Below are 22,406 nucleotides of genomic sequence, written 5' to 3'. Positions count from 1 at the left end.
AAAATGAGTCGGTTTATTTTATATTGTTTTATGCTTTCAGTTTTCTAATAATAGTTTCACATAATGCTTAAGTATAATCTGGAAAAGGACAGGATAGTTTTATCCCGCGGGATTTTATAAAAAGCTTAATACACGCGGCTGAAGCAGCAGATTTTTTTTTAACATTTACCTTAAGCAACCCGGACTAGCACCATCAAATGCGGCACAGCTTGCCAGCAAATTACGGTTCAAATGAAGACAAATATCAGCTTGAAGACATTCAGGAAAACCCTTTAAAACGCTGGACGTATCAATTCCATTCGTATAGCTCCATGCATGTTGAAAATACTCTTCTAGTCTTTGCCGTAAGGGATTTGTAATCTGAAAAAAGACAAAACTATTTATTTAAGCACCATTTTAATATTTCACTTTATTTAAATCAGTGCCAATCATTATGTGAATATTTTGCTTTCTTTTTCCTTAATTTTAGTACAGCTCACAGAACTGAGGTACCTACCTATACCTACTGTTATGAACTTAGGTACCTACCTATAGTCCACGATAACGTACCTATTTGGATATATTTTTTGAGAGCAAAATTGAAATATTTACCTGGTGAAATCGGATAAACTCCCGAACTCTTAATATTTGTGTATGGTACCGTGCGGTTCCAGAATACAGTCTTTGTATTATCGCGGATACGTTACCGAATATGCTAGCGTACATTAATGCTGAAATAATAACAGTAATTATTAATATATTAGTATTACATGCACAAACTGAGGTTCAAGTAATACTGGTGTGTTATTACTTATTATAAACTGCATTTTATCCAAACTAATTTGTGCGCAAAAAGTTAATATACTTCGTAGCATTTTAAAGTAGATACGTTGTTTCGACTTCGAGTTATAAGCTTCAAAGTTTAGTAGTTAATATCGGGTAAGTAGGTATCTAATTTTGTCCCGGAAAGTCAAAAAGCTTCCACGGGTTTTTCAAAAACTTCAATCCACGCGGATTAAGTGGCGGGCATCATCTATTTGGTACAGATATAGTTTGCATTATGGAGATGAACATAGGCTACTCTTTCACCCGGAAAATCAAAGTTAGTTAACCTTTGGATTTTTAAAAACCTAAATATACGCGGACGAAGTAGCGAGTCTTGTCTATTATAGAATATAATATTCACGTACATCCTACAAGCATGACAAATATCGTAAATCCCTTTTCCATGTCAGTGTTAGGCGCAACATTTCCAAAGCCGACGCTCGTCAACGAAGTGCACGTGAAATATAAAGCTGTGATATATCGAGATCTAAAATAAAGCAAAAGATTATTATTATCATTGTTAAAAATCATTATTATCATGATTAACCCATTGCCACCCCACAGCCTCAGGTTACCTACTTAGGTTAAAATATGTAGGAGAAACCGTTATATGTAGCTGTTTACTTTACAAGAATTATTCATATTATAGTCCGCGACAGGTTGAGATGGCAATCTGGTATAAGGCGGGGGGACGGGGGGAGGGGGATGCCCCGCACACTCGCATGCCATTTGCGCTCACCTGCACCGAGTTAGTGCGGGGGCTGTGCGGGTGTGCGGGGCGTTCCCTCCCGATTTGCATCTCGACCTGTCGCGTACTACACTTTACTTTTAAATATCATGGATGGACGTTATAGGGGCGAGTACATGTAACATCTACTTGCAATATAATAAAAATAATAATATAATAATCTATGTTGCTTGTAACAAAATGTAATATTTGTATTGTAATAATATGTTATCGCGTTATATTACTGACGTGGAGTGTTAGCATCACTCGGCGAAGGCTAAACGTTAAATATTTATCGGGATCCGTGGAATGACAATCCGGAATTTGGGAATTCTAGAAATCCTGTGATCCATATTGCGATCCGTCAATATTCTAGTCTAACGCTGAGTAAATATCACAATATGGAATAAATAGCTGTGGATCACAATATTTATTAAACGTGTAGCGTTCGCCTTAGATTTATAACTGATCACTAATACCTACTACATTATTATACCTATAATATAATGCCAAAGTCTGCGAATTATGTGTAAGTTTGACAAACAATTTCATTAGTAATATGTAGTTAGGTACCTCATAGACGGTCCCGTGGAGTTATCGTAAGTAGCCTGTACATCATTAGCAAGGGCGTCAAGCCAACCAATAGGGGCATGCAGTTGAGGTCTCTCCCAACTCCCGATAGCGTACCTTAAACATTAAAATCATTAAATATAAATTATTTAAAAGTCTGAACAGTGTCTCGAGACATGTTAGTGCTTACCATATACAAGCTAGCCAGTGCGCAATAAGAACAAAGGTAGCCATAAGAAGGAGGAGAACGGCAGTGCCATATTCGGAGTATCGGTCAATTTTACGCGCCACACGGACCAGGCGCAACAACCGCGCCGTTTTCAACAGACCGATGAGTGTAGTCGTCTGCAAACACAGAAAGCACACTGAAAAAGCTGGACGACAAACACAACAAGCAATCTCTTTAGCCGCATATCGAACCCAAGCAGTTTATGAACGTTCGCGTATTACTAAGTAGCATTAATGAGGCTTCGCAGCGATGTTCACTTCAACCAAGCAGAAGTTTGTCTATGGATATACGATGCGACTTCCGACTTCAGCCATACAGGTTTTGCAATTACAAGCGTTGTTTCAAACTAGTTAAATTAGCTGGCTTCTTTATAGGTTGCGGTGCATAAAATTGTATATTTCTATTTGTTACATTCAACATAATGTATAATATTGTTATTGTTTTGGTAATGACTAAATTAAAAGTTATCAAGGCAAAACGCTAAGATCCGTTATTGACTTAATATAATAATATATAAATTGTAACCTAGTATATATAAATTGAGGGTATTTTACTACTAGATACCTGCTACCTAAATTACGTAGCCTTATCACTCATATCTGCGATAATATAATGTTCTTACAACTATGCATTACAAATATTATGAGTGTTTAGTTACAGGTGCAATGACGATTGTGTTGTCTTATGCACATGAAAGACCTATCTACTCCTAGATAACACTAAGTAGATACCTATTAAATAGATTCAGTACAGATTATCTCGTAAGTAAATTACTTATTGGTACCTACTACCTACTCATTCTTATAAAATATTCAAGTATATAAGTCAATTATAAAGAAATTAATTTTCTTTGTACAATCGCATTTAATAATAATCCAATGGTGTTATTGACGATTTTTGTATATTTAATGAACTTTGTGAAAAAATAATAAATTTACAAAACCATATTTTAATAAATTAAGTAACAAAAGAAGTTTCAATTTACATTCTTTCTCAACAAATCAAAATAAAAATACACACAAAATAACGATTGCGAGGGATTGAGAAAATGAAAATTGTAAAAAGAAATATTAACATTTCATAAGTAGATAAGTAGGTATTATGGTTTTATGTAAGGTGGGTGCCACAAGAATGCAATATTATGTTTTCGATACATATTATTATAGTTTAGTGCTTTGTTATGTTGTGATAATGCGATTTTTTACAGAAATATACGTCTGGGAAGTGTGAGCGTATTTACTACCAAGCTCTGTGCACATCGTGCCTTGCACTTCTATGAACTAAGCTTATGATATATACTTATGCACTAAGAGCCAGCGCGTGCCAGACCTTCGTTATTTTATTAAAGCTGAAAGTTTCTCTGCTTATTGGATATACACTGCCAGGAAAGTTTGTTTGGATGTTTGTTTGGATCATGATGGCTCTGGGAGATAACAGGTAATAAAGGTGTAAAAAATCTTATGTTAAAGTATAAAGTATAATTTCTATATTTTCGTCGGAATAGTATTAGAAATCACGTCATGCATTACCAGACACTTAGTATCATGGCAACCCCCTTCCAGACACCCTTAAAGATTCTAAGTTAAAGGGCGTCTGGCAAGGGATTGCAACGACATTAAGTGTCTGGCAATGCATGACGTGATTTCTAATACTATTATTCCGAAGAAAATATTAAAAAAATAGATTTTTTGACGTAAGATTTTTTACACCTTTATTACCTGTTATCTCCCAAAGCCACCAATATCCAAATAACCATCCAAACAAACGTTCCTCCCAGTGTTGGGGACAATACGCAGAGAAACTTTCAGCTTTTATAAAATAACGAAGCTCTAGCACGCGCTGGCTCTCTCTCTCTCTATTACGTTCTGCCTGAAATAAACAAAAATGATAATAATAATAATTTTTGCGATGGCTATTGTACCCAAAGCTAGATAGAAGCTAGTCATAAGACTTTCTTAACTTCCGAACCGACCTTCAATACTTGAACAGCGATTTAAACGCATTTTATCAAAAAACTTTTGTAATTAGGTATCGTTGCTAGATTTTTCTCTTATTTTATTCTATTTTGTCTGGAGAAATATGATTTATTTTTGTACAACCGCGAAATACCTATCAAAGGCTGCCTTAAAGAGATAGTTATACTAACATGATATTAGTCGAAATAATCTTACAGAAATCCACCAAAAAGTGCGGAATTGTAACTTTGTAAATAAGTGAATCTGAAACTCTATGATCTAAATATTATTTAGGTATTTGTAAATATTTGGATCACATATTGGAAAAGACAGATTAAAAGATTGTTGAAGTTCTTATTACCGATTACCTAAGTGTTTTTTTTCTTTCTTTCTTTCATTTTTAAATGCATTTGTTATTATTTCACCTATTATGTTGTATTAAATTTTATTTCGGTTAGCATTTGAAGTTCGTCTAAATTGGTATTGGTTTTTAATAATTCTTCTTCTTTTCATTATGGTGACAGTTATGTCAGATATAAAAACCGGCCAAGTGCGAGTCAGGCTCGCGCAATGAGGGTTCCGTACTACAGTCGTATTTTTTCGTCATTTTGCACGATAATTCAAAAACTATGATGCATAAAAATAAATAAAAATCTGTTTTAGAATGTACATGTGAAGACCTTTCATATGATACCCCACTTGATATAGTTATCTCACTTCGAAAGTTGAAAATACTAATTATTAGTTCATGACCACATTTTAATTTTTTTTGTGTGATCTAACCCTAAATTCACGGTTTTCAGATTTTTTCCCAAATGTCAGCTATAAGATCTACCTACCTGCCAAATTTCATGATTCTAGGTCAACGGGAAGTACCCTGTAGGTTTCTTGACAGACAGACAGACAGACAACAAAGTGATCCTATAAGGGTTCTGTTTTTCCTTTTGAGGTACGGAACCCTAAAAATTGAGGTTGTATGTCTGTTTGTTTGTTTGTTGGTGTTTGTGCATTGTTCTCCTGAAAGTTACACAGTGACTTTCTTTTTCTTTGTATAGTTGTTGTTGATAATTGCGTGAAGGTTTCTGCGCAAGCCGGACATTAGCTATTGATAGACAAAATCTTTAAGATATCTCATTATTTATAAGAATAGCGTGCAAAAGAGCAGGTGGGTCCCTGATGTTAAGTGATTACCGCCGCTCATGAACATTTGCAGCTCAAGAGGAACCACCAATGCGTTGCTGGCTTTTCCGTCCTTTGAATAAACCCATTTTGAAATCCAGTGATAACGCCGCCAAAGGGAGTTGGCTCATTTAGTTACATAAATGCAGTAGTAAGGATTACGAGGGGATCTGATAATATTGTTCTTCCACTTTTTAAAAGTACTTTTACACACTTACACTTTTTAAAGTCACTGCAATGCGGTTAAGTGCTGAAAATAAATCCTGTGGCCGTACCTATTATATTGGCACCGAAATTAAATTGTTTGACTACCCCAAACATAAAAATATAAAAGTAAGGTCAATTAAATTTCTAGCATAGCATAGCAAAACTATGTTAAGATTCACACGATTAACACACTATTTTATCAATGTATTTTTCAGATAACTAATACGGTATACTACCTACTCCTGATCATTTATTACTCTAGCGGTAACTCATAGTTTTGTTTATATCATGCTATAAAGATGAAGGCCGCCGTTACCTTGCCTCTAGTTGCATTCTACTCCTCTGCAGGAAACAAATTTTTAAAACAAATTTATAATTTGTCAATACTATGTAATCAATATAATATCAAGCTACCTTGCATAAAACAAAACCTGAGATGTAATTTTCAAAGTCTATACTGCAGTTACGCACTAAAGGTAGGTAGAGCAAAGCCGTGACTACATTCAAAATATCAATGCAGGACTCATATCTGTCAATAGTAATATTCTCGCCTCGTTATATTATCGGAAACAGGTGGCGAAGCTCGTGATAAGGCGAGTGAGCACTTCTTAGAATTGGCGCTGTGTAAAAGTCAAAACAAATTTGCTCATGGGAAGCGTCCTCATCTTCCATTAACGCATTCGCTTAGTGGATTTAAAATGGCTAGTGGAAATTAATTTGAAAGTATAAAAACTAAAATGTAATAAAATAGAGTGGCAGCAACATAAAAATAGTTCACAAAGATGGTATACCTCATCACTTTCCAGCCCCTGCTGTAACAAGAAATGGTATTACAGATTCAGTACGCACCCACCTTGGGCTCTCTCCATACCGACTTTATGATATCACTAAACAATTTTTTTTAATTTGGAAACGTACCAGTCAAAGAGGCATATTACTTAATTATTGCTCATAATATTACGTCATCTTATATAATAAATTATAGTTACACAAAATAAAATAATTTCGAAATAATAAACATCAGTTAGGTATAAAATAATATAGAGCGATATTGTAATAATAATAAGATGGACGAAGGTTAAATCCGAAATAAATATAAAGGCCAGCCAATTAGTAAAACATGTGGGGCTTTGTGATTGGCATATAATATCGTTGAGGTAGTAGAATAGTGTCATAATTTTCATGTGACAGTTGCGATAAACTGCATTCCACTACTGTACGTGATATGCTTATATTTTTATCCAGAGCTTCATTTGTCCGAAACTAACACTGAGGCCTTCGTTTATTCAAATACTAAGTATTCTGATTTTCTTCCCCTTAAAATAATCTTCGTGAAAATACAACTCGACCTACTTTTCTAACGACCCATTTTATCATTCTCTTAACAGAGTGAATCGTGTTCCGCGATTTTAATCTTACATAAGAGGTATTAATATATTTTAAAATCGTGCCTAACAATTTTAATTACTTTTCGTTCTACTGATTGTGTTATGAAATAGGTTTGGTCCGGGGTATAGTTTTATTATTGTCTGATTTCGGACAATTGATAATCTGGTTGCTATTATACCCTCTAGTTCAGGCATTTTTAGATACTATTATACTATTTTTTAGTAGTGTGTTTATGTGATTATGGTTTGGTGAATACGTGCGAGGTAAAGGCAGCTCACTTCATCGGTGTCGGTGCCGAAGAGAAGAAGGTCGAAGGGAATGGCGGCGACAAGGTCGATGAGGAACCATCCACGCAGGTAATGTAGCGCGATCTTTGCCGGATCTGACTCCACCTCATCTGCTGCGTTCACGTATGTTGTGCGGAAGTTGATTAGTATATCTATTATGAACGTCACGTCGACTGAAAACAATACAAACAAAGTTTTTTTAGTTTTTATTGTTAAATGATACCCGATTATATTTTGAGATGCTGTTAAAGCAAATGTAAAATGCTTTAAAGTAAGTATCCATTAATCACATCCAAATAACTTTATTATATTAACCTTAAAAATACTACAAGTAAAAGAAACTATAGCGTCTAATATCACACTCATTTTAGACAAAATTTGCAAAAGTATAGGTACAGACCCAAATAATATAATGATTTTAATTGATTCATTATCCGAAATGAAAAGCCCTATCTAAAATTTAAACGAACAAAACATTTTTAGAAAATAGCTTCAAAATTAGAAAATTAAATAATAATTATTATTATGCGATAATATGTACTTTAGGAGGCATTTGGTAGTAGCTGAGTCATATTTAATTAGTTTATTTTTGTATTCAATCACAATTACAAATTTACGGATCAGCTTCTAACTAGATCTGGGTTTCCATACTTAGGTAAAGTAACCACATAATGTGGCTAATTCCTTTGTACACAATCTCTAAACTAAACTAAAATATCACGTCTAAATCTATTGCTATCCCTTTCATAATGTTGCTTGCGGAAAAGGAAAGCACTAGATTTAGACCTGTTAATTTAGTTTAGTTTAGAGATTGTGTACTAGAGAATCGGCCCCATTTTATGGCTCATTCTCTAAACTAAAATGACAGGTCTAAATAATTATATTCTGTCTGTTAGCTTTCCACGGCCCATCCGTTTAACCGATTTTACGGGTACAGAGGTAGCTTGTATCTTGGAGACAGACATAATATACTACTTTTTATGGTGAAACATCAAAGAATTCCCACGGGATTTTTGAAAACCTAAATCCACGCAGATGAAGTCGCGGGCATCATCTAGTAATTAAGAAAACCGTCTTTATTAGTATGAATACCATTAACGATATTATGTTAAATTCTAAAACTCTCCAAATATTACCTATCATATCAATAACAACAATGGGATCCTGGCCGAAACCGCGTGAGCGTTTGTCGAAATCAGGTTCATTCAGCTGGAACGCGGCCACGTAGGGGGTGAATATTGCGGTATAGATGACCAGTATAAGGATCAACCAATCCCAAGCGGCCTGAAATAATACGAGCATATGTACTATGTATTTTATTTTTATTCAGATACAAGTTAGCCCTTGACTGCAATCTCACCTGGTGGTAAGTGATGATGCAGTCTATGGTGGAAGCAGGCTAACCTGGAAGGGGTATGACAGTGATCCCATGGATTGGCAGACTTTACCAGACAAACAAATATGAAGAATTCTCAGGCATGCAGGTTTTATCACGATGTTTTCCTTCACCGTTAAACCAAGTGATATTTAATTGTTTCTAAAAACGCTCATAACTCCGAAAAGTTAGAGGTGCGTGCCTGGGATCGAACCTTCGACCACTAATTGGGAGGCGGACGTCTTAACCACTAGGCTATCACAGCTTAATAGCCACTGAGAAGTAATATATAAGTATATATTACTTTGTATGGACAGGGCCATTGAACAAACAAAATGGCACTGACTCATTGGTGCTTTAGCACCAATGCAACATCAGTGACGTCTGGATTTCAAACGGGTCGTTCATTAGTATCTAAGAGGTGGCGCTGATTAATTTGGTTCCAAAATCGTGAATAATTTTGTTCGCTTGGGCATATATCTTGTCATTTATATCGATGTAATTACAAATTACCCTCCCGAATAAAGGGCGGACGTTATTTACTTGTGTATTTACTATTTACCAATAACTTAAATCTAAAAAATATATTATGTACCTACATGGAAAAACGTGCATAAAGGACAACTTATCTCTACTGCGTACGACTTAGGCGCATTTGAAAACCTTGATGATTTAATTTAGTGATAACCATCAATCACCTCACTACAATATACCTAAGCTTAGTTATATATTATTGAAATGAAAGTAAATAAAACGTATTTCATAATACTTTGGTTAAGTGCTGAAATAAGACGTATATATAATTTAAATGTGTTATTCTACGGGCGGTTCCGTAACAAATAAAACAAATAAGTTTCATGTTCCCACAGGGAAGTGAACCCAAAACCTAATCTCCTTGCAGTAATATCACATCGCTAAACCAGAGGGTGAACCCAAGGGTGAAACAATTTAATTTTTTTAATAAATAATAATTGCTTAGAAATATTAATAGGTAGCGTGTACTAGCGTAGGTTGCGCTTTTGCGTGCTGGTAACGAGCGAGGTCGATGCGACAAACATTTTTTACTTATTTACCAGCGCAAACTAAAAATGGAATTCCCTAAAGTACTGCTAAGACCATAGTTTAGTATGCATACAGTTCAGAAACGATGCACGATAGTCTCATGGCCAGGCAAAGCACCGACGAGAGTGTTCCAGAGAATTTCATACCTATTTTACTGGTTCTAGGCAGACTGTTGACTATTTTATTTAGAAGTAGCGAAGGCGAAGACTGGGCGAGGACGTGGTGTTCTTGTGTGTTAATTGTTAACACCATTGCCACAATTTATTTACCAACAATGCAATTATGTAATGTTTTTTTATTGTTACAGTTTAAGATATCCAGCCTTGTTTAATTACTGGAGCTATCATGCCCGCATGGAATGCCAAGAATACTGGCTGCATTTTCGCGTTGGACAGTCAGGCTGATTCTTTGCGCGAAAAATGGGCCTTTGGGTCTTCTGTCACCGGATTAGCAATTAACCGCGGTGAAATTATAATCTTATTTAAAAAAAATCGGCGGTATAGATGTTAAACTTAGGTGTGTAGGTAATTTGTGTATTGCCCTAGTAAATCAACCATCTAACAACTGATCAACCAACTAATCGATCAACTCATCAACCAACAATGGTGCTCTTGGTCGATGAGATCCTGTCGGGCTCGTTACTTTGTGACGTCTCTTGGAGAAACGGTTTGAGGTAAATATAATGGCGTGCCTCAACCATCACTTGGCATGTTTGAATGCATTTTGAAAGTAGTTTTTAAAAAGCTCGTGTCTTTTAAATAAAATATCTTACCTTATAAGGAGAATGGTGGAGGATAGTGCAGGGATGGGATGGTTGCGTCGTTCCCTTGTGGCCGCCCGTCGCGCCCAGTGAGAGGACCTGCAGACAAGCGAGACCGTGTTACATACATGTTCTAAAACACACACTTCAACATATTATAGAGTCATAGAAGAATATTATGCACCTGAATAATGTACTTTTCTACTTTTTCGTGTGGATACTAAAATTATGTACCTATAACTAAGTAAATAAATTCAAGCATAATTTTACACTATACCTCACATACTAATATACAGGTGGTCGGGGATGCGACGTCTAAAAGAAAAAATTTAAATACCTTATATTAAGGGGTATCCAAATCACCCCTATGTATGTTTAGCTATTTTTAGTAGTTTACGAGATATGAATTTTTTTAATGTTTTTTTTTACAATTTTCATCCGTCAATGGTTTTATTTTATTTTCTCTTTCTGTAGTTAGGTTTTATTATATTTTTGTGTGGTAATTAGTAACCATGAACTCAACTATTGCCTTAAAAATTACGGTTTACCTAGGTATTATGAACATGACTGAAATTTTATCGAAAGTTCAAAATTATTGGTTTAGTAGTTACAAAACTTCAAGACTTTTTTTTAAAAACCGGCCAAGTGCGAGTCAGACTCGCGCACTGAGGGTTCCGTATTAAATCGTATTTTATCGACATTTTCCACGATAAATCAAAAACTGTTACACCTAAAAACAAACAAAAATCTGTTTTAGAATGTACAAGTAAATACCTTTCATATGATACCCCACAAAGTATAGAGTAATCTTACTTTGAAAGTTTAAAATAGCAATATTTTTTCATGCTCACATTTTAATTTTTTTCTTGTGATGCAACCACAAATTCTACTAAGACCTACCTTCCTGCCAAATTTCATGATTCTAGGTTAACGTAAAGTACCCTATAGGTTTCTTGACAGACAGACAGATAGACAACAAAGTGATCCGTTATAAGGGTTCCGTTTTTCCTTTTGAGGTACGGAACCCTAAAAATGACGCCAGTGGCATCTAAGTATTTCTATAAACTTTAATAGACTTACCACTGCAGAAATAATTGAAAAAAAAAAAATATTAGAGTTTATTTGATGTAAATGGTCTCCAAAGTAAATGAGTGACTTTTTTAATTCAAATTAATCATACAATTTTCATTAAATAATATTCTGAAAAGTTTACAACAAGTTAAAATTAACTTCATTAATTTAACTGTTTTAGGGTTCCATACCAAAAGGATGCCAATGGGACCCTATTACTAAGCCTCCGCTGACCGTCCGTCCATCTGTCTGTCTGTCTGTCAGCGGGCTGTATCTCTTGAACAGTAATAGGTAGAGAGTTGAAATTTTCACAGAATGTGTAATTCTATTGCCGTTTTAACAAAATAAAAATAAAAACTACAAAAATGGCCGCCATGTAAATTGAAAAGTACATAATTTTGTACGGAACCCTCTGTGCGCAAGCCCATTTTGAAATTTTTATTTTTTGTTGTTATACCTAGCGGAAATAAAAAGCCAACCTATGTTTTAAATTTCAAACCTAATCAGTTTCACCAAACAGACAAACAAACAGACTGACAAGAAAGTGAGTTAATAAAAACGTGTTAAAAATCAATGGGTTTAATCTGATCACCAATAAATCAGTCTACCTATCTAATAAAAATTAAAAGCACCTACTGTCAAAACAACACACATCATATTATTGTTCTAACTACAGAATTCTATAAGTTAGGTAATATAAATGGTATCCCAGTGTTGAAGTACTACTGGATCCTTTGTGCATTATTTTGAGCAACTCAGTCATAATCAATCAGCGGTCTCCACACAAACGGAGTTTGGTTCTCAATTAAATACTAATCAATCAAACTCAATGAAATTTTAGGGGTAGGTATACGTTCCAAAAACAAATATCTGTGTGTGTGTATATTAAACCATATTATAATAAAGATAATAGTATTTGTGATTTGCTAGAATTTCGTAAGTAGTTTAAGTTACACGGACTCAGAGTTATATGTATGTAAATCTTTGTGCCCATGTAACATTTCTACTTATATCAGGGAACCACACCTACCACACATATTAATTTCTAGAACATGTCTATAAAACTTCATTCCGTTTGATTGGTTAATATTCAAATGAGAACCAAACTACGTTCGTTCGGACCGCGCTATGAATCAAAACTTCTTTTGATAGTGATTTCTGCGGTTCAAACTACTTTTAGAAAATATTCTACAAAATTAATTTTTGAAATTAAAGTTTATATTAACATTAATTTAAAGTTATAAAAGTACCTAGAACCTATCATCTTAATATCATGAAAGATGATTAATATCTGTAATCTTAAGTGCGTTCTTTATTGTTACAGCCCACGGGCACGTTTCCATTAAAAAAAAAATTAACATCCCTTCAGTAGGCCTGAAATGGGCTTACATCTCATAGCTTTCGCACATCATCATCATCATCAACCAATAGACGTCCACTGCTGGACATAGGTCTCTTGTAGGGACTTCCACACGCCACGCTTTCGAACACCTAGAGCTAACTCTAACTGCATCCCGTCCTCAAAAATACGCATTTAGACATGCACATTTTTGACCTATAATCCTACCCTTGGCTTTTGTGAAGCTACGCTTTCCCATAATTTGAATTTATCTTTGATAAAGAATAAGCATATTCTACGAGTATATCAATTTAATTTAAGTAGATATAAAGGGTGTGTTATAATGACCAGTAGTAGTAGGTAAGCGCGCATTCATACCTAACATTATTGTCAGCCACCGAACCTACTCGTGTGACCGAACGGTGGCGAGCGTTACGCAGTAGGTATACTGCTTTGCCACAGATTCCAACTTTTCGTCGCTGTCTCTCAAGTCTCGGCGGCCTATGTTTATGCTACGCCTCTACGCGTCACGGACTGGCTACGTAGCATGGACCTACAATACAAGCTACGTAGCTATTGCGGCTATAGTGTATTGTCAAAATAATGTGAAAAAAATGCTGCCACTTCACACTGGAGCTCACAGTAAACGCTTACTACTTAAGTAGATTAAAAAAAAAGTTAGCCAAGCTTTTCTATTTGTCTATATTTGCTGACCGTAGACTACAAAAAGATTTAGAACAAATTGGTTTGAGTAAATAAATTAAATAAACCTGGTACATAGCTATACTTTTTGTTTTATTAAGTATACTCTTAATTATTTGAAAAATCACAATAATGGTTAAGTATTTTAACAAGATAGTAAGGCAGTGATTTCCGTACTAAGTTTCTCTGTTTAGGTTTACTTAGGTACGCTCTTTACTTCTTTGAATTTTATTTTTCCTTTATCGTTAGTTAAGTACCTGTCCTAGATGATAATATGTATTATATTTTTTTTTTTTTTTTTTAAACATACAACTAATAAGTAATAATAAATATTGAAATAAGACACAAAGACGGAAATAAAACAAAAAATCCGATAACCTAAAACACTCTTATCTGATGACGAAATCTTATCAATTCAAGCAGAATAAAAAGAGATTCAAATCAAAATTAGATCAATTTACCCGTAACTAGACTTACCCGTATCTCATTACCCTCCTTTGAACTAGGCGCGGTAGGCATAGTCAAATTGATGGCATAGAATTGTTGCTTTTTTATAACCATTGTTACACTACTACTTGCGAGGTATTTTTGGGTTATTATGTAACTTGCCGACACATAAAGATTGATTCACACTATACTGCCAAAGTGTTCGTCCCTTTCGTTAAAACTTTTCAAAATGCAAAGCAAAAGCTGGCAAATAAGCAGCTTTCGGTTTATCTGACATTGTCGATCGATTTTTTATTAGATATCAACAAATGTCCTGTATGTGTTGCGGTGCCTCTTGTATGCCACCTATTTAACGTTGATGGTTCTATGTCGGAAAACATTCCGCAAGTGCCAACAACAATTGAACAAAGCTCAACTGAATCGGAAGAACGATGCGCGAATGCATCAGCATAGGTAACGAACAGATAAACTAAATTTTATTTATAAGATTAAAACTGTACTGACGAGGGAACGTAGCCGGCATTATAATCTGAATCTTCAATGAATGCATTGCGGTAGATGAATGATATTAAAATCAGACTCGCTTACAAAATGCTGAAATATTATAGTGAGTGACCCAAGTGACAATTAAATCGACTGCAACAGGCTTATAGCTAGTTTTGGTAAGCAAAGAAACAATTTTTTATATATTTATCCAAGAACGTATTCTATTATCTAAATATTTTTAAGACAACTTATTTGAGCTTTGAAAATGAAAATAAAAATAATTGTCAACTGGGTTCTAAAATCGCAATTTTAAATAGCGCGTACAGCTAGCGCAGTAGGTACAACATAAAACAGCAAATAACCATTTTTTTATTTATAATAAACACAATAATATTGTACTCTGTACAGTCAGCATAAGCTTAAAGCTATAAAAATTCATAGGTATATAATTATTATTATTAGAAACAATATAGGCGTGTGGGCACAACTTCGACTAGCATGTGTGACTTACCTTGGTATTTTTTTTACAATTGTGTACATTGTTTAATAGTAAAGTAGTTTTATGTATTACGGTTACAACTTATTTTAAGATCTGTGGTAAAGTTCTGTGGTATCAATACAAAATATTTTAAAACACAAAACTTTAAGAACAAAATAAATAGAATTTTGTGGCGAAATCAAATAAAAAAAAATTAATTGTTTCTTTGAAATAATTGAACAAAATAATATAGGTACTCGTACCTACCAGTAAATAAAATTGGTGTTAGAATTCAATAAAATCAAAGTTATATTGAAAAAAATAGTATCGGTGATATTGTGGCCTCAATTTAAAAGGTTAAAATATAATAATAATAAACTCTGCTCAAATAGATAGGAAATTCACAATAATCGGTCACATTTTTGCGGCAACATAAAGAACATCGACACAATAACTAGGCTGAAGTACAATGAGCCAAAAACTTAATTTGCTATAACCCGCTGAAACAGATCAGTGGGAGGGCGGGCGGTGCCTGTCGCATGCTGCATGTTGCGCCATACAAAGATCTGTTTCAGCGGATTATAGCAAATTAAGTTTTTGATTCATTGTATGTATATCATGGATTTCCGCAAAGTGACGCTTTCGTCTATACAACTAGGCTGAAGCTCTGCGAGTACATTTAGCAGCATACTTAATTTTTTTTTTGAAAACACATGACCGGATCATACATTAGTACATTAATTCCAATCGTTTAATCAGCCAGAGATACGTGAATTACCTCCTTGCCGATGGCGGGCAACCCGTTGAGGCCATTACAGGGCGGTTCAAGTCGTACGACGCTTTTTCGGGAGCCACGGAAACTGGTGTCGCGCACACGCACCGAGGAGCGCCATGTGGAGGGCGGCGGGTCGTCACGGGAGCCGCGCGCGGACGCCGCTCGCCGCGAGGTGGTGAGCGCCGCGCCCGCGCCCGCACCCGGCGGCGGCGTCACGATCAGCGGCACGTCGGGCGGGCCGCGCTCATCCATGCCGCTGCCGCGCCAACGCTCTCACCGAAACCCGCCGTGCTCCGACGCCTCCAGGTGCTCACATTCCAGCACGGCTCTCTCGTAGGCCGACGCTGTCTCCAGCAGAGCGATTGCCGTGTTTTGCATAGATGCGCGCTTATCTCCACTCGTGCCTCTGATTCCGATACGTGTACGGTTACGTTAGGTTAACTTAACTTTAAAGTGATACAAAATTTCACAAACAAAATATCGATATGTTTACTATGGTATGGTTTTAGAGTGACTTGTAATTAGGTGAACGAGTGGGTTTTTATATGTAGTTGGTACACGTATTGTGATGTTTGTAATTGTAGGTAGGTACCTACTTTGTTAAACGTTTAACTACATTATTTCACCCATCTAATCACACATGAGTACGTTAATGTAATGATGATAGATGATTTTTGTTTGAATAAGAGCATCCATTACGCGCAACACATTCGATAAGTAGATTTAGATGAAAATAAAGATAACGTAGAATTCATCGTGATCGTGTTTATTTCAGAAACATGGCAATCAAATCAATTGACCAAATTATTATAATTTGTAGTTATAGGTAACAGTAAAAGAAGTATAAAGGGAAAAGCGTATATAATATTATCTACTAGTAGGTAACTCTATCCACAGCACAATATGTAGGCAGGTAGTTTTCTGATTGAAATGAAATTTCCCAATGGAATATTTCATACATTTTGCTCTGCATTCTGGACTCAAAAACCGTCGTTTCCGAATTGGAAATAAAACAATCGACGAAGCACACAAATTCGCGACATTATCAACCAAAAAAGTTTTTCCAAAGGCGGCGGCGCCGGGCGGCGCGGCGTGCTAATAAAAAAACCGGTCAAGTGTAAATCGGACTCGCGCACAAGGGTTCCGTAGCATCATACAAGAAATAACACCTTTTTATGATGTAACCACAAATTCAGGGTTTTCGGATTTTTTCCTTTACCTGCGCTATTAGACATTACTACCTGCCCATGATTCTAGGTCAACGGAGCACCCGATAGGTTTTGATTCCCTTGACAGACAAACAGTCTCAAACAGATAGATGAGAAAATGATCCTATAACCCCGTTCCCATTTGTCATTACTCGTTGATGTTCCAGTGGCAGTACATTTTAACACAAAATCGATTTCTGCTAAGTGTGAATAGCTTCGTATAAAATATTCTGCCACTGGGACATCCAAATTAAATCCGACAAGTGGGAACGGCGGGTATGGGTTGTTTTATTTCTCTGGAGGTATGAAACCCTAAAAACTCTTTTCAAATAGTGGGCCACGCTCTAGAATAATACATCGTGTTCGGTATAAACATAGAAGCGAGGGCTGAAAGAGGTAAACGAGGGCGCGGCTTATTCAGCACTGTGTCAATGGGTGGTCGGCCTATTTAGCGCCTCTACGCCTGTTTTCCTCATGCGACCAACGAGTTTCATCTTCTAAACACTTCTTTTCAAAACTTTTTTACTAACATCGCATTAGACTACAAAAAAATCCACGGACACTTTTATCCATACTCCATACTTATTACTTTTACCTATAATATTATACCTAAATGCCGAAGTATGTCTGTCTGTCTGCTACCTTTTCACGGCCCATCAGTTTAACCAATTTTGACGAAATTTGGTACAAAGAAAGCTTGCTTCCCGGGGATGGACATAAGCATATTATTTTGTACCAGAAAAACAAATATTTTTAAAAATCTAAATATGCGTACACGAAGTTGCAGGCATCATATATTTTGTATAGAGATAGCTTGCATCCAGGAACAGTTTTTATCCTGGAAAATCGAATAGTTCCCACGGGATTTTTGAAGACCTAAATCCAGTCTGACAAAGTCTCGAGCACGGTCATTTATAAATAAACGAATGTGTGTCTGTAATCTGTATGCTTGTCACTTTTTCACAGCTAAATCAATAACCAAATCTTAAAAAGAATGTTAGGCAAAGAGTATTTATAGCCTGTGTTCTTGAAACGGGCTTACACTACTTTTACTGGGAAAAAAATGTCTTACTTTCAGGAGAAAAAAATAATTCCACGTTGAAGTCGCAGATAAAAGTCGAATAAAATCATTTTACAAAAAGAGGCTACTTTTCACATTATTTTATTATCAATATCGATCCGTAGCTCTGTTGCGACGTGATTGGAGGACAAACTAACAAACCAACAAATTAACACACTTTCGCATATTTATAACATTAGTATGATATACCTATAAATCTACCGGGGACCCAAGAGCTGACAGCTACCTTGCCATTTAAAAGGGCGACGCTGCCAGCATCTTGGGTACAATGTCTCGCTGGGGTGGTTTTAGATTATTTTAGTTTTCATTTAGTTATACATTTGTAATCAATTTTTAATTACAAATAAACTATTAATAAACTTAAATCTAAAAAAAAACAACATTAAATTAAAACTAAAATAAATTAAATTAAATCTAAAACCTCATCGAGACCACCGCAGCGAGGCATTGTACCCAAGATGCTGGCAGCATTACCCCTTTGGATGGCCAAACTAATTCTTTGGCTTTTGTAATCTAGATTTAAGTTTATTTTACAGATTTGTTTTATTTAATAATATAAATAATAGTCTTATATAGTACCTGGTTACATATGCATGGAGTGCACGTAATTGTATAACAAGTTGGCAGTTATTGATTTGCTCGTTGGTCACATTTTCAGTTTCAGTAAAAGAATGAAGTTTTTTGTTCCACTCGAAATATTTCTCAGCCAGAAGAGCAAAATATCCATTATGTTTAATTTGAAATCGAAATATCGAATTGTTCGACTGACAAGCGAAAAATGCCGCCAAGTTACGTAATTGTATAGCGCCTTAAATCTATACTAGTTAGTAAATATTCGTACATTTTGTTTCATTACATTTCATGACGTTATTACGTAGCTTCGGTAGCTATTATAAAATATTCTCTAATTTCTTCATTTGTAGGTACATTATATAATAGCTGGATGTTATACATTTAGGTATAAAAAGTTTGATTTAAAGATATTTTCAAAAACAGTTTAATTTATTATAAACTAAAATGATTAAATGTGTGAATCTTTCAGTGGCTTTAACATGAACATGTATTTTTTATCATTCATAATACTATGCCTACTTATGCTCGTGCCTCGTACTGCTAAAATATTAAAATCTCTACATGCTTTTATTCTATGTACTATTCCTACTGTAGATAAACTATTTAACTACTGATTAAAATAGAGTTGTGTTGTGCGAAATGGTGCCAGTTCTTTGTAATAGGTATGAGGCCAGTTAGGTGCCAGTTCTTTCTATTGATACTTGTCGAAATTTCTGTCCACTTTCTTATGGGAGTGGCTATATTATTTGTGTCATTTACGTAATAAGTAACAGATGTAAAATATGTAAGTATATCAGTTATTCCCTGAATTTACGTGTATTTATGTTTGGGATACCTTTCATTTGTAAAAGCAAACATTGTAAAGTTTAACTATATTACATCTTAACTTTTTGACTGATTTAGACTAATGATTGGACTAGCAAAACTCAGTCAATAAACAGCATTAAAGCAAAGCACTCTTGAATTTTTAAAATTCAAACTGTACAACAAAAGGCTCTTTACTTGAAGGACACAAAATTTAAGAATTATAATTATCGCAAATGTATCCAAAACTGATCATTCAAAAGAGTTTAAAACGAAGCTCCTACTAAGAGTTCTATTGTGTTCTACCATGATTACTGCAATAAAAGGCTGCAAAAAGCTTACGGTATGTACTTGAAAATCCTCTCCTTTATTTGTATGCACAATATCATGAATGAAATCGATATTCATTCACAGAGAAAGCATAGGATACAATAATTCTAAAATGATTACATATCAATGTAAAGAGTAAACTACCTTTCTTTACTAAAAAGAAAAAGAGGTATATAATGTAGACAAAGGAAACCATACCATGGTAGTCATAACTCCAAGCATGGATCGCGTTTTATCACAATAATAGCAAAAAAAAGTAAAACTAAATAAATAAAATAAATCGCCAAAGCTCGCAACTAAATTAACGACAAAAAAAACACCTCTTAAGAACCGACGCACTGTCCACAGTATGAACTAAGCACAGGACGGCACCACTCGATACTTAATTTAGGTTGTGCGAAAGCGTATTCTTGACCACTTGGACTATAATATATAACAACGAAGCCCTGGAGCTGAATCGTAGCGCAACAAAAGCTGCAAAATTTGACCGCAAAACGATAATAACAGTTTCAACTTTTTATTGCAGCCGATCGATTAAGCAAGCACTCGACTCATTTAATATACTTTTTTACATTTTATTGGGAACCTAGGTCGAATTTCGGTATATTCGTTGTTCGAAACGAATAAAACGGCATAAATCGCGACGTCGCGTCTTCCAGTAGAGGCGAGGCCCCGGAACGGATATTTAGATAACAATTCGATGGCAGTGTGAGAGGCGGCAGAGTCCGCAGCGTGGTCACCAGACTCAAACTCGTCGGGGGTGTGCGGCGCACGCAAGAGGTCGCGTCGGGCGTGCGCGCGCCGCGCCCTCCACCGCGGCGGCGCCCAGCCCGCCGCGCGCCGACCGACGACGGAGCCGCCCGAGAGCGGTGCGGCGTGACCTCTGTGTACGAGTGTACCCATTCCAGCCATTGCAGCGGCTTCCACCGGTCGAATATTACAGCTGAAACACAATGTCGCCAGGCTGCCTCGCGAATCTCGACTCATGTGCCCGCGACTTCGTCCGTGAGAATTTAGGTTATTAGATAAAATAATATATATATATACCTAACAAACAGTTTTTAGATTCCAACGCACATATTTAGCTCTGTAGCTTTCGTCAATTATTGGTTTAAATTAAAGGGATAGGATTTAGGTTTTGAAAATCCCGTGGGATCTCTTTAACTTTCCGGGATAAAAAGTAAGCCTATGTCACTCTCCAGGTCTTTAGCTATGCCCATGCATAAATCACGTCGATCCGTTGCTCCGTTGCGACGTGAAGGACAAACCAACAAACCAGCAAACTAACAAACAAACGCATTTTAGCATTTATAATATGGGTGTTGAGTTTATAATATGAGTGATGGGTAGTAATATGGCTTACCGATATTTATTAAAGGTAATGTTATAAAGTCTATCTCTAGTCTATAAAACAAACAGAAAAACTTATCATTAAAAAATTATATTTACAAAAAATATACGCCGTCCAAATGGTCATTTATGGGCATTGTGCCCAAAACACTGGCGCTATTACCTCGCTGAACGGCAAGGCTCAACCGTTGAGCGAAATAAGCACCAGCTCTTGAGTCACCAGACGCGTGGATCAGCTTTTGGGACACGACGTTTATAAAAGCTTACCAATTAATAATATGAGTAGTGATATGGGTAGTGAATATTTGTTCATGAATACATTTTAATTTTTTTTTGTGATGTAACCACAAATTCACGGCTTTCGGATTTTTTCCTTTACTTGTTCTATAAGACCTACCTACCTGCCCAATTTCATGATTCTAGCTCACCGTGAAGTACCAAGTAGGTTTCTTGACAGATACGACTGACGGATGGACAGACAGACAACGAAGTGATCCTATAAGGGTTCCTTTCTCCTTTTGAGGTACGGAACCCTAAAAACGAACTTTGGTCATGTGCGATTTATTTGGCGTCCTTTAAGTGTGGATGTTTGGATGTTTGTATGTTTGTTACTCAATCACGCAAAAACGGCTGAACAGATTTGGATGAAATTTGGAATGGAGATAGATTATACCCTGGATTAACACACACGTTACTTTTTATCCCGGAAAATCTAAGAGTTCCCGCGAGATTTTGAAAAATGTAAATCCACGCGGACGAATATAATTATTATTACTTATATGCCTGTACGCATGCCGGCACGCATTCTCTTATATCTCTCCCTCGTTTTGTTTTGAGTTTTGATACATCCGCAGACCGCAATACGCACAACTTTGATATAAATTAATAGGTGCTATGCGTACACGTATGCGCTATTATATGCATGCTATTATATGTATTGCTTTAGTTCCCTAACTGTCGTGAACTGTGTAATACATACTAAGTCCACGGAGTTAGGAATCAGCTTAGCTTCTTTTATATTATGAACGCGTTCCGTCAGGTTTATTTCATAGAATTACATTATTCTACACAGCGTCATCCGTTATCATTTTTACGTTAGCGCGAGTGATCTGTTAATTTGTGATAAGAGCTATCATGCATGATATATCTTTTTACGCACTCGAAATGCTTATCATCGTGACTTTCGTTATCACGGTAGACAGCATATTTGCATTGATT

At 35.8% G+C, this 22,406-nt stretch overlaps 1 protein-coding gene across 9 annotated transcripts in view; it reads right to left on the bottom strand.

Moving 5' to 3' along the window:
* The window catches only part of LOC117997194 (potassium voltage-gated channel unc-103-like), a 50,705-nt gene that overhangs the window by 18,722 nt on the left and 9,577 nt on the right, over positions 1-22,406 (bottom strand). For 2 of the 9 annotated variants that reach the window (XM_069498280.1, XM_069498283.1), the window contains exons 1-11: positions 20,037-20,582; positions 15,846-16,288; positions 10,557-10,643; positions 8,484-8,631; positions 7,339-7,520; positions 6,463-6,483; positions 2,292-2,446; positions 2,105-2,218; positions 1,170-1,291; positions 592-710; positions 170-360 (exon numbers count right to left, since the gene is read on the bottom strand). In XM_069498280.1, coding sequence (XP_069354381.1) covers positions 170-360; positions 592-710; positions 1,170-1,291; positions 2,105-2,218; positions 2,292-2,446; positions 6,463-6,483; positions 7,339-7,520; positions 8,484-8,631; positions 10,557-10,643; positions 15,846-16,094 — 1,388 coding nt within the window. In that variant the 5' untranslated portion in view covers positions 16,095-16,288; positions 20,037-20,582. Of the gene's footprint in view, positions 1-169; positions 361-591; positions 711-1,169; positions 1,292-2,104; positions 2,219-2,291; positions 2,447-6,462; positions 6,484-7,338; positions 7,521-8,483; positions 8,632-10,556; positions 10,644-15,845; positions 16,289-20,036; positions 20,583-22,406 lie in introns of those variants that run through there. The other 7 variants (XM_034985390.2, XM_069498284.1, XM_069498286.1 and 4 more) reach the window with 5 other exon arrangements.

Source organism: Maniola hyperantus, chromosome 4 (genome assembly GCF_902806685.2).
Source record: "Maniola hyperantus chromosome 4, iAphHyp1.2, whole genome shotgun sequence".
In the NCBI taxonomy this organism is placed as follows: domain Eukaryota; kingdom Metazoa; phylum Arthropoda; class Insecta; order Lepidoptera; family Nymphalidae; genus Maniola; species Maniola hyperantus.
Note: the sequence above shows the minus strand (reverse complement) of the source record. Positions and strands in the feature narration are given on the sequence as shown.